The 13497-nt window shown below is 46.8% G+C and overlaps 1 protein-coding gene across 3 annotated transcripts in view; it reads left to right on the top strand.

The window, feature by feature from the left end:
- Positions 1-13497, top strand: part of zgc:172136 (uncharacterized protein LOC566376 homolog) — a 134341-nt gene that overhangs the window by 70131 nt on the left and 50713 nt on the right. For all 3 annotated transcript variants that reach the window (XM_055639259.1, XM_055639260.1, XM_055639261.1), the window contains one exon: positions 2130-2316. In XM_055639259.1, coding sequence (XP_055495234.1) covers positions 2130-2316 — 187 coding nt within the window. The remainder of the gene's footprint in view (positions 1-2129; positions 2317-13497) is intronic.

Genomic DNA, 13497 nt, shown 5'->3' with positions numbered 1-13497 from the left:
ATCCCACTCTTCCCCTTCCCTCCACTCTCTTCCCCCTCTCCCTCCTCATTCCCTTCCCTCCCTTGGTGCAGGAGGCGCGCGCAGCATCTTGAACGCTCAGCGATTATTTGAATTCTTCACTAACCGTCATTCTGACTTTGCTTGTGAAGAGAAAAGTCCTGAATTGCATTTGTCTGATGCAGGAAGATTGTTCCCGATGTTGGGGAAGTCCAGGACAAGCGGGACACAGTTTAAGGATAAAGGGGAAATCCTTTAGTACTGAGATGAGGAAAACATTTTTCACACAGTTAGTGGTGAGTCTCTGGAACTCTCTGCCACAGAAGGTAGTTGAGGCCATTTCATTGGCTATATTTAAGAGGGAGTTAGATGTGGCCCATGTGGCTAAAGGGATCAGGGGGTGTGGAGAGAAGGCAGGTACAGGATACTGAGTTGGATGATCAGCCATGATCATATTGAATGGTGGTGCAGGCTCAAAGGTCCGAATGGCCTACTCCTGCACTTAATTTCTATGTTTCCCTCTCCCTCTCCCACCCATCTCTCTCTCTCTCCCCACCCCCGTTCCCTCGCTACCGCCACCCCCTCCCCCCTACCTCTCTGTCCCTCTTTCACCACTCCCCCTACCCCTCCCTCCCCACTCTTCCACTTCTATCCCCTTACCCCATGCCTCTCCCACCCCCCCACCCCCTCTCTTCTCCCTCCCTTCCCCTCTCTCCCCCCCCCCCAATCCCCCACCCCTATGTCCCTCTTCCACCACTCCCCCGTCCCTCTTCTACCACTTCCGCTACCCCTCTACCCCTCCCTCCCTCCCCCCCACTCTTTCACTTCTCTCCCACTCTTTCACTTCTCTCTCCCACTCTCTCCTCCCCCCCTCTCCTCACCCCTCTCCCATCCCTCTCTCCCCCACCCCCCTTCCCTGTCTACCCCCACCCCTTCCCTCTCTCCCCCCACCCCTTCCCCCTATCCCTCTGTCCCTCTTCCATCACTCCCGCTACCCCTCTCCACCTCCCTCCCCACTCTTCCACTTCTCTCCCCCTTCCCCTCCACTCTCCCTCCCGACTCTTTCCCCTCTTTCCCCCCCCACACCTCTCCCCATCCCTCCCTCCTCCCCATCCCCCCTCACCCACATCTCTCTCTCCCCATCTCTCACCCCCTACTCTCACCCTCTCCTTTCCCCTCCCAAATCTATCCCGTTACCTCCTCCTCCCTCCCCTCTTCACACCTCACGCCCCCCCCCCCCCCCCCCCCCCCCCACCCCCCCCCCTGCAAATGCTGTTGGGGAAACACTTGGTCTAGTGTTTTATAAAAGTAAGAGAGCGTGCGGTAATTATCATGCATCTGTTGTGTTTGGGATAAGTATTATCAAGCTTGCTTCAGTATAAAGTAAGTAAGACTTAGGTAAAATTATTATGTGAAAGAAGGAAGAGACAGCCATGCTGGAAGTTCTATAGGTCACTGAGTGTTCCTGATTTTGAAACAATTTCATACTGGTGAGTTGAACAATGGTGTTGCATTTCCAGCATATTTCTGACTACACCCGATAGATGATTTACGTGAAGATAATTTAAAACTTTCTTCCTGTTGTGTTGCTCTGTATATTGTTTAGCTGCTAGTGCATGGTTAATAGCATAGGAGGAGGGTGGTTGAAATCCTTGGGTGCTGATTTTATGCAAATTCCTTCTCCCTTCCAATTTCCCTCCATGATTTATATATCGACAAATGACATTACCCTGTACTTCTCTTAAGTGCGTGCTCCTTCAGTACAAGTAGTAATTGTTGGGTTACATTATGGTGGAGCTCAAATGTCACCTGATATCCAAGAAGGCCACCTTCTAGGAAGATTTGAAGGATGTACTGGATAACAGTCAAGGAAAGTGTATCGAAATGGTCCCCACCCACCGCAATCATTCTCAGGAGACCCTCGTCATGGATTCAACTGTGGTTAATGCAGTGAGATGATGGCCTGATCTCTATTGTTCAATTGCACATAGAATTGTAACCTAGATCATGAATGCTATTTTTAAAAAAAAATGTTTTAGTTCCTAACAAACATATAATCAACAACAACTTTGTTCATCAGCGGCTGTTTACTTTATGAACTAACTGTGGTAAAATGTTCCATATTCCTACAGTGATAAGAAGGCACGGCATTTCTATTATTGCCAACTAAAAGAGCAAGTTTTACACTCTCACTGCACAAGTAAAGAGGAAGCATATTTTCTACTCGCAGCATATGCATTGCAGGCTGACCTGGGAAACTACAAAAAGAATGTCCACACTGGAAACTATTTTGAACCTCAAGATTATTTCCCTCAATGGGTAAGAATAATGTATCTGATTGTGGAGTGACTTTCTTTCTCTATTTAAAATTTGATGTGTGCAGATTTTTCATGCATTTTCAAAGAAGTTTAAGATTTGGCTGCTGGGCTCCCCCCCCCCCCCCCCCCCCCAGGTAAATTAGCTGTTTCCAGAGTATGTATTTTAAATGTAAGTGTTTGATAAATTACATAGCATAAAATAATAACATTTTGAATTGTGTATATATAAAATGTACTTCAGAGATTAATAACTAATAGGAAAGAAATATTGCCATGAACCACTTGATACCTAAGAAATTGCTGACGTATGTTCAGTTTCTATATGTTCTAAACCTGATTTCTTACTCTTGGAAATTCCTCATTTAGGTTTATCTTTTATTCTACCAAAACCACAATATGTGAATCATGGGCTAAATCAATACTCCCAAAATGGGTGGCATTGTGGGGTGTTCTAAAAGCTGAAATGCAAATAAATAGGAATTGAATCCTCCACAATAAATAAATTTTGTTGTAAATGCGTTGAAATAAGGAGTAACCGATCCATATGTGGCAAATGGATTGGATATTTAAATAGTAATCTGAAACTGCTAGCCTTGTTTCTATCTGTGCTGTTTTGAACTACCGGGGAATTATCAAGCCGTGGAAACTCTGTTAGCTGAAACCAGGCAAAACTGTGAGAGGCAAATGTCTTTTTAGCAAGGCTTTGAGCTATGCTCACAGATTTCCTAGCCTAGCTGCCAAACTAATAATCTAGGAGAACATCTCAAACTGCTGATGCTGAAATCTGAAAGAAAACAGAAATGGTGGAAGAACTTAATCAGAATAAGTCAGAGAAATACTCTGCCTCTTTTTTGCAATATGTCTTCCATCCACGAAATACTGCTGAAAACCACATCTGTCATCAAAGGTCTCCTTCACTCGCCTGACAAAGCTACATCCTTAGTTTGGGTGTAGTTAGGGTGGGACAATGTACATTGCCATTGTCAGTAATGTCTACATTCCATGAAAGAACATAAAACCCAAAATATATTTGGCAGCTCTTCAAACTACTCTTGGTTCCACTCAATAAACTGTTCTCCCTCATCATGAAATATTAGTTCTGCTTCATCCTGTTTACTTTACTTGTGAAAGTCGCAGCAAGCAAGGGGGGGGGGGGGGGGGGGGGGGGGGGGAGGAGGAGGAGGAGGAGGAGGGTGTCCCTCTCCCATTAGTACGGGACATTTGCATTTTTCAGCTTGAAATTGTGCAATATGGTGCATACTGTAGCGCATCTTTTAACTTACACTTGAATGCAATATATACGTTTTAAATTGGATTGGAGTGTTTTTGAAAGGGGGGAGGCTGTGCGATCACTGATCACTTGGGGGTACCCGGTGAGGGAGTGGAGCAACCGAGTGGGGAGAGGGTGTGGAAGAAGGGTGTCCCCCCTCCCAGGGTAGGAACCTTTTGAAATTTTATGTATTAAAATCATGTTTTAGTGCACTGTAGAAGTATGATTTCAATGTTTTTTGTATGAAGTATTTTTAAAAGGTAACTTTTTAATGGGTAACTTTATCCACACAAAGGGTGATGGGTGTATGGAACAAGCTGCCAGAGGATGTAGTTGAGGCAGGGACCATCCCAACATTTAAGAAAAAGTTAGACTGATACATGGATAGGACAGGTTTGGAGGTATGGACCAAAAGCAGGTGGCGTAGCTGGGACATGTTGGCGGGTGTGGGCAAGTTGCACCGAAGGGCCTGTTTTCACACTGTATCACTCTATGACTACATTATACCTCCACCATGCATGAATGCTTCAAAATCATGTGATCGAGTTTTATTGCCATATACTCAAGCATAGAAACATAGAAAATAGGTGCAGGAATAGGCCATCGGCCCTTCGAGCCAGCACTGCCATTCAATATGATCATGGCTATTCATCTAAAATCAGAAGAAAGTTTGTTCTCATCTCAGTCCTAACTGGCCCCCCCTTTATTCTTAAACTGTGACCCATGGTTCTGAACGCCCCCAACATCGGGAACATTTTTCCTGCAGTTATAGTAAGTGAAAATCTAGCAGGCAAGCAGGATGCTTTCACCAACCATCCCCATTTGAAGTCCACTATCTTCCACCATATCTACCCAGTGCCTGGTACTTACTTCCAGCAGCCACTGGTTGTCCTCCAGGATGCACCCGGCTGCAGCCTGATCCATGCCAGTCAAGTAGGCGAATTCGGCACAGAGACCGTCACGGCAGCGGCGCAACACTTGGACGCCTCCGACGGCCCGGGACTCTTGCACTGAGGCTGCTCCATGGCCGGAGCTGCAGTGAGCGACTCGCCAGCCCAGCAAACACTCGCCAGCCCCGCTCCCGTCCGCATCTGTCCCCGCCGCTGCTTCTGCTTCCAACACCCGCGGCCCATGCAGTTGATATGAGTTTTGAAATTTTCGTTGATCACAGAATTTCTCACAACAGAGCGAGAGAAATTTGTGATCAGCGTGAGAATTTGGTGAAATGCGTGATTCTCACGCTCAATGCATGGGAGTTGCCTCTCCCTCTCTCTCCCTCTCTACACACTCTCCCCTCTCTCTCTGTCTCTCCTCTCCCCTCTCTCTCCCCTCTCCCCCCCCTCTCTCTCTTCCCCCCTCTCTCTCTCCCCCCCTCCCTCCCCCCCTCTCTCTCCCCCCCTCTCTCTCCCCCCCTCCTCTCCCTCTCTCTCTCATCTCCCCTCCTCATCTCTCCCCCTCTCCCCCCCTCCCTCTCCCCTCTCCCCCCCCCTCCCTCCCCCCCTCTCTCTCTCTCCCCCCCCCTCTCCCCCCCCTCTCCCCTCTCCCTCCCCCTCTCTCCCCCCCCTCTCCCCCCCCCCTCTCTCCCCCCCCCCCCCCCTCTCTCCCCCCCCCTCTCCCCCCCTCTCTCCCCCCCCCTCTCCCCTCTCTCCCTCTCCCCTCTCTCTCTCCCTCCCCCCTCTCTCTCCCCCCCCTCTCTCTCCCCCCCTCTCTCTCCCTCCCCCCTCTCTCTCTCCCCCCCTTCTCTCTCCCCCCCCTCTCTCTCCCCCCCCCCTCTCTCTCTCCCCCCCCCTCTCTCTCCCTCTCCCCCTCTCCCCCCCCCCCTCTCTCTCCCCCCCCCCTCTCTCTCCCCCCCCCTCTCCCTCCCCCCCCTCTCTCCCCCCCCCCTTTGCTTGAGGGCGTGAGTCTCACGCTGAAAGCGTGAGAGTTGGCAGCCCTGTTTAATGGGATGTTGACATAGCTGGCAGCTCCTACTTTTATTGTCCATTATGAATAAATTCTGAATTGTGGAGGCAGTTCAAGGCAATCACATCTTTCAGGATATACACAAAAAGCTGGCCCACTGAGTTACTTCAGCTTTTTTGTGTCTATCATTGGTTTAAACCAGCATCTGCAGTTCCTTCTTACACACATCTTTCAGGAGTTGCATATAGACCAGACTTGGCAAGAAGATGAATCAATCAGGTGCTTTTTTTTTTAAAGACAATTGGTTTAATGGGACGTGACGCAAAGACCAGAGGTAAAATTAGGATATTTTTTTTATGATGGCCTGACAGTAGTAGGGTCATTGAGAACAAAACTACTAGGAGATGAACAAATGTACATTTGCCGATTGAAAAATTTTTGGACTAAATATTGCAGAAACAAAACTACTTTTTTCCCTTCAAACATTTTTGGTATCCTGTAAATAAAATTGCTATGTGGCTTATAAGATGCAGATTTGTTGGAAAAAACTGAAGTATATTAATTATATCATAGTTATTAAAGAGAAAATTTAGACACCTAATAAACGATGTTTCTAAAACTGGTCCCACGCTACAGAATGAGACTTTTTTTTGGTATATATTTTACAGATTTTATTTTATTTTTGGGTTGTAAAGTTAAAATCTGAAATAAACCTAAAGGACGTCAATTTCTTTGAAGCTCTACTCAACTTCAACATAGTAAATGAGGTACTGTAAGGCTTGGCTTGGGTAGCCACGCTCTAAATAAAGTAGTAAGCTTCACTGCTCTTATTTACAAAGACCTGATCTGGATCAATTCAGCATTAGCTTGAAGTCTTTATTTATTTGACATCCGACCTGACCCAATCCAACATGCAGTCAGGTCCTGTCAAGTTTCGGGTGCCGATTTTATTTTGATATGGTAGTGAAGTGAAACAAGTAGATTTTGCCAGCCTCATTTCAGTCCCCTTCATGGAGTGGAACACACGTTATCACTACACCCATTGAATGGTTTGTCCTTTTCAACATCCAATGTGTGTTATGACATTTGACAGGATTTACAATTACAAAAAAAAGCTATACTTCAATAGACATGAATCAAATGCATCAATCTTTCTTGCGAGCATATACATTACTAGTCATGTGGGTGTTGCTTATGACATACCCTATGCAGAATGGAAGGAGATGAATTATCTGGAGATTCAGATATCATCATAAAAAAGGGTGAAAGATAAACTGACCAGATGGTGTCATTAATCTGGGGGGAAATATTATATTGTCATTTGGAAAATTATGGGGTGGAAGGTTGGCATAAATAAATATTAAAATCAAAGCACATTTGACCAATAAAGTCCTTTAATAAAAGTGATAGAGAGACATGATGAAGGTGAAGCAGTTGTAATGTGCATAAACTTTCTAAAGTCATTTAATGGACTTGCAAATATATTATAGCAAGTAAATTTAAAATAGTTATGAAGTAGGTGAATAATAAGCGATACAACTCCCTTAAGTTTACTACGTTATTCAACAGCAATATGGCTTCTCTGATCCTGGCCTCAACTTTCCCGCTAATCCGTAGATAGCACAACAACATATTTATTAACCTTGCCTCCATAACCTATTGAGCTAGAGAACCCCGAGGGATTTACATTTCTCTTGGACAAAAATGTCTTTGTCTTACATGGGTAACCACTTTTTTTCTGAAAGTAAGCTACATGAGTCCAGGTTCTGTTGAGAGGGAGACGATCCTCACAACATAATCAGATGCCCCCTTCAGAATCTAGTGGTTTTGTAAACTCTCCTGTCATTTTTACTAAATTAAAGAGCAATCATTTTTCGTTAGTGAACTTTTTCTCCCAGATAAAACTTATTTTTCCATAGGACATTCGAATCATGGATTGTATTAGTTAACCATTGTTTTTCAGACTGTAGTGACGTGTATATTCAGAACACTTAACTTTTCAATGCACATTGAATCATTGGATTTCCAAAACTGCAGGTTACATGAAAGTTTGAACTAGGAAACAGCAGAAATGAATCGGAAATTTCAGGATGATGATACCGGTCAAGTGAAATGGGCAGATTCATGATAGTATTCATGTCAAATGGGGGGGGGGGGGGGGGGGGGGGGGGGAAAGGGGGGGGGGGAAAGGGGGGGGGGGGGGGGGGGGAATGGGGGGGGGGGGAAAGGGGGGGGGGGGGGGGAGGGGGGGGGGGGGGGGAAAGGGGGGGGGGGGGAAAAAGGGGGGGGGGGGGGGGGGGAAAGGGGGGGGGGGAGGGGGGGGGGGGGGGGAGAAAGGGGGGGGGGGGGGGGGGGGGGGGGGGGGGGGGGTGGGGGGGGGGGGGGGGGGGGAAGAGGGGGGGGGAAGGGGGGGGGGGGGGGGGGGGGGGGGGGGGGGGGGGGGGGGGGGGGGGGGGGGAAAGGGGGGGGGGGGGGGGGGGGGGGGGGGGGGGGGGGGGGGGGGGAAAAAGGGGGGGGGGGGGGGGGGGGGAAATGGGGGGGGGAAAAGGGGGGGGGGGGGGGGGGGGGGGGGGGGAGGGGGGGGGGGGGGGGGGGGGGGGGGGAAAGGGGGGGGGGGGGGGGGGGGGGAAGGGGGGGGGGGGGGGGGGGGGGGGGGGGGGGGGGGGGGGGGGGGGGGAAGGGGGGGGGGGGGGGGGGGGAAGGGGGGGGGGGGGGGAGGGGGGCGAGGGGGGGGGGGGGGGGGAAGGGGGAAGGGGGGGGGGGGAAGGGGGAAGGAAGGGATTTCCACTTTCTTGGACCCCACCGCCTCGTGTTTACGAAGGATATCCAGTCCACAGACACTTTTATTCCCCATCAGTAAAGACGATGCTTGCCTTCTCTTTCCAGACCCCACTTTGAAGAATAGACTAACTGGACAACTTGTTCAAAGAGTTGTCCAGAGCTCTTTGAATTTTTTCATGAATTATTGGTCTATATTCTGTCATGAAGTGATTCTAAGGTTTCATAATATACCTTTACAATGTTGTTCAAGTAGTTTGCTAGAGGCCCAGGGAGCCGTTGGTGCGAGGGGAGGAGTACCTGCGCTGTAAGTATAAAATACATCGCGGGGCTTGCTTTCACAGAGGCCCAGGGAGCCGTTGGTGCGAGGGGAGGAGTACCTGCGCTGTAAGTACACCAAAATCGGCAACGTTCCAGAGAAGGAGTCTGGTGGAAGCCTCTGATTGGTGGAAGAGGACCGGGTTTACATTTTTACATTTCTGCCTTCAGGTTTAGGATTCGTGGAGTTAAGTGTACAGTATTTATTAGTAAAGCTTAAAGGATAAAATTTTGTGTTTTTTAATATTTAATATAGTTAATTTGGGAGTAAGATATGTCAGTGGAGATTGGCCCTGTGGTTTGCTCAGCCTGCAACATGTGGGAGATCAGGGATATGATCGGTGTCCCTGGTGACTACGTTTGCAGGAAATGTGTACAGCTCCTGTCAGACCGCATTGAACGATTGGAACTGCGGCTGGATTCATACTGGAGCAACCACGATGCTGAGAAAGTCGTGGATAGCACGTACAGCGAGTTGGTCACACCGCAGGTAAAAGGTAAGAGGACAGAAAGGGAACGGGTGGCCAATAGCCAGCAAAGCAATAGGCAGGTAGTGCAGGAGTCCCCTGCGGTCATCTCCCTCCTAAACAGGTATACCATTTCGGAAACTGTTGAGGGAGATGGCTCATCAGGGGAATGCAGCAGCAGCCAAGTTCATGGCACCATGGGTGGCTCTGCTGCACATGAGGGGGGGAAAAAGAGTGGAAGGGCAATAGTAATAGGGGATTCAATGGTCAGGGGAATAGATAGGCGTTTCTGCGGCCGCAAACGAGACTCCAGGATAGTATGTTGCCTCCCTGGTGCAAGGGTCAGGGATGTCACTGAACAGCTGCAGAACATTCTGGAGGGGGAGGGTGAACAGCCAGTTGTTGTGGTGCATATTGGCACCAACGATATAGGTAAAAAAAGGGATGAGGTCCTACAAGATGAATTTAGGGAGCTAGGAGATAAACTTATAAGTAGGACCTCAAAGGTAATAATCTCTGGATTACTACCAGTACCACGGGCCAGTCAGAGTAGAAATAGGAGGATATTGCAGATGAATACGTGGCTTGAAAAATGGTGCAAGGGGGAGGGATTAAAATTTTTAGGGCATTGGAACCAATTCTGGGGGAGGTGGGACCAGTACAAACAGGACGGTCTGCACCTGGGCTGGAATGGAACCAATGTCCTTGGGGGAGTGTTTGCTAGTGCTGTCGGGGAGGATTTAAACTAATGTGGCAGGGGGATGGGTACAAGAGCAGAGAGGCAGGGGGATGTAAAATGAGGGTAGAAGCAATAGGTAGCAAGGTGAAAAGTAAAAGTGGCAGGCAGACAAAACCAGGGCAAAAATCGAAAAGGGCCACTTTTCAACATAATTGTATAAGGGGTAAGAGCGTTGTAAAAACAAGCCTGAAGGCTTTGTGTCTCAATGCAAGGAACATTCGTAATAAGGTGGATGAGTTGAACGTACAGATAGCCATTAATGATTATGATATAGTTGGGATCACGGAGACATGGCTCCAGGGTGACCAAGGCTGGGAGCTGAACATCCAAGGATATTCAATATTCAGGAGGGATAGAGAAAGGAAAAGGAGGTGGGGTAGCGTTGCTGGTTAGAGAGGAGATTAACACAATGGAAAGGAAGGACATTAGTTTGGAGGATGTGGAATCGGTATGGGTAGAGCTGCGAAACACTAAGGGGCAGAAAACGCTGGTGGGTGTTGTGTACAGGCCACCTAACAGTAGTAGTGAAGTTGGAGATGGTATCAAACAGGAAATTAGAAATGCGTGCGACAAAGGCAAAACAGTTATAATGGGTGACTTCAATCTACATATAGATTGGGTGAATCAAATTGGCAGGGGTGCTGAGGAAGAGGATTTCTTGGAATGTATACGGGATAGTTATCTAAATCAACATGTAGAGGAACCAACGAGAGAGCAGGCTATTTTAGACTGGGTATTGAGTAATGAGGAAGGGTTAGTTAGCAGTCTTGTTGTACGTGCACCCTTGGGCAAAAGTGACCATAATATGGTTGAGTTCTTCATTAGGATGGAGAGTGACATTGTTAATTCAGAAACAATGGTTCTGAACTTAAAGAAAGGTACCTTTGAGGGTATGAGACGTGAATTGGCCAAGATTGACAGGCAATTAATTCTAAAAGGGTTGACGGTGGACATGCAATGGAAGACATTTAAAGACTGCATGGATGAACTACAAAAATTGTTCATCCCAGTTTGGTAAAAGAATAAATCAGGGAAGGTAATGCATCCGTGGATAACAAGGGAAATCAAGGATAGTATCAAAGCGAAGGATGATGCGTACAAATTAGCCAGAAAAAGCAGCATACCAGAGGACTGGGAGAAATTCAGAGACCAGCAGAGGAGGACAAAGGGCTTAATTAGGAAAGGAAAAATAGATTATGAAAGAAAACTGGCAGGGAACATAAACAGGTGAGTTGATCATGGGGAACAAGGATTTGGCGGACCAATTGAATAACTACTTTGGTTCCGTCTTCACTAAGGAAGATATAAATAATCTGCCGGAAATAGCAGGGGGACCGCGGGTCAAAGGAGTTGGAGGAATTGAGTGAAATCCAGGTTAGTTGGGAAGTGGTGTTGGGTAAATTGAATGGATTAAAGGCCGACAAATCCCCAGGGCTAGATAGGCTGCATCCCAGAGTACTTAAGGAAGTAGCTCCAGAAATAGTGGACGCATTAGTAATAATCTTTCAAAACTCTAGATTCTGGAGTAGTTCCTGAGGATTGGCGGGTAGCAAACGTAACCCCACTTTTTAAGAAGAGGGAGAGAGAAAACGGGGAATTACAGACCAGTTAGTCTAATATCGGTAGTGGGGAAACTGCTAGAGTCAGTTATTAAAGATGGGATAGCAGCACATTTGGAAAGTGGTGAAATCATTGGACAAAGTCAGCATGGATTTACGAAAGGTAAATCATGTCTGACGAATCTTATAGAATTTTTCGAGGATGTAACTAGTAGCGTGGATAGGGGAGAACCAGTGGATGTGGTGTATCTGGACTTCCAGAAGGCTTTCGACAAGGTCCCACATAAGAGATTAGTATACGAACTTAAAGCACACGGCATTGGGGGTTCAGTATTGATGTGGATAGAAAACTGGCTGGCAAACAGGAAGCAAAGTGTAGGAGTAAACGGGTCCTTTTCACAATGGCGAGCAGTGACTAGTGGGGTACCGCAAGGCTCAGTGCTGGGACCCCAGCTATTTACAATATATATTAATGATCTGGATGAGGGAATTGAAGGCAATATCTCCAAGTTTGCGGATGACACTAAGCTGGGGGGCAGTGTTAGCTGTGAGGAGGATGCTAGGAGACTGCAAGGTGGATAGGCTAGGTGAGTGGGCAAATGTTTGGCAGATGCAGTATAATGTGGATAAATGTGAGGTTATCCATTTTGGTGGCAAAAACAGGAAAGCAGACTATTATCTAAATGGTGGCCGATTAGGAAAAGGGGAGATGCAGCGAGACCTGGTTGTCATGGTACACCAGTCATTGAAAGTAGGCATGCAGGTGCAGCAGGCAGTGAAGAAAGCAAATGGTATGTTAGCTTTCATAGCAAAAGGATTTGAGTATAGGAGCAGGGAGGTTCTACTGCAGTTGTACAGGGTCTTGATGAGACCACACCTGGAGTATTGCGTACAGTTTTGGTCTCCAAATCTGAGGAAGGACATTATTACGATAGAGGAAGTGCATAGAAGGTTCATCAGACTGCTTCCTGGGATGTCAGGACTGTCTTATGAAGAAAGACTGGATAGACTTGGTTTATACTCTCTAGAATTTAGGAGATTGAGAGGGGATCTTATAGAAACTTACAAAATTCTTAAGGGGGGACAGGCTAGATGCAGGAAGATTGTTCCCGATGTTGGGGAAGTCCAGGACAAGGGGTCACAGCTTAAGGATAAGGGGGAAACCGAGATGAGAAAAACTTTTTTCACACAGAGAGTGGTGAATCTCTGGAACTCTCTGCCACAGAGGGTAGTTGAGGCCAGTTCATTGGGTATATTTTAGAGGGAGTTAGATGTGGCCCTTGTGGCTAAGGGGATCAGAGGGTATGGAGAGAAGGCAGGTACGGGATACTGAGTTGGATGATCAGCCATGATCGTATTGAATGGTGGTGCAGGCTCGAAGGGCCGAATAGCCTACTCCTGCACCTAATTTCTATGTTTCTATCATACTGGCTCCAGGTTTGGTTTAAAACCAAAGGAAAAGCATTTATTTTGCAGCTACCTTTTTTAAGTCGGATCCTTTTAAGGATCTGCAGTTTTTATTTCTTGACCATAATTTGGCTTTTTAATTTCCTGAAACACATTTGCATATGTGTCCTTGAACTCAGTTCAGCTGTTAAATGTTTAAATAGTTATACTGCAAATACATCAGGCAAATACATCAGATGTGGGCTCCCATTCCACTGGGTTACAACTCTGGACAAGGTATTGAGTCCTCTTTCAAACTTGCTGCAATTTTCAACCTTAGCATATCTATCTTCATAAATCTATCCTTGCTCTCCCTACTAACTAGAAGCCTGTTTTAAGGAATTTTCACCCATTGGCTCATAACTAGATAAAATCTGACAATGCAGAATAAAAAGGGAGAAATTATTTTGGGCACCTGCATGGAACTTGTATGAAAATACAAGGAATCACACTATGTAGTTGGAATATAAGGGGTATTAATGAACCTATTAAAAGGAGCAAGATACTAGCTCAGTTGAAATCATACAACACAGACATTTCGTTTCTACAGGAAACGCATCTTAAACATCAAGATCAGACGAGACTGAGGGCGAACTGGATAGGCCAAACATTTCACTCTTCATTCACTTCCAAATCCAGAGGTACTGCAATTATTATTCGTAAAGGAATTCCATTTAAATCAAAGAATATTATTTCAGATAAG

Source organism: Leucoraja erinacea, chromosome 8 (assembly GCF_028641065.1).
Source record: "Leucoraja erinacea ecotype New England chromosome 8, Leri_hhj_1, whole genome shotgun sequence".
NCBI classification, from domain to species: domain Eukaryota; kingdom Metazoa; phylum Chordata; class Chondrichthyes; order Rajiformes; family Rajidae; genus Leucoraja; species Leucoraja erinaceus.
The sequence above is the reverse complement of the archived record's forward strand: the minus strand, read 5'-3'. Positions and strand labels throughout refer to the sequence as shown.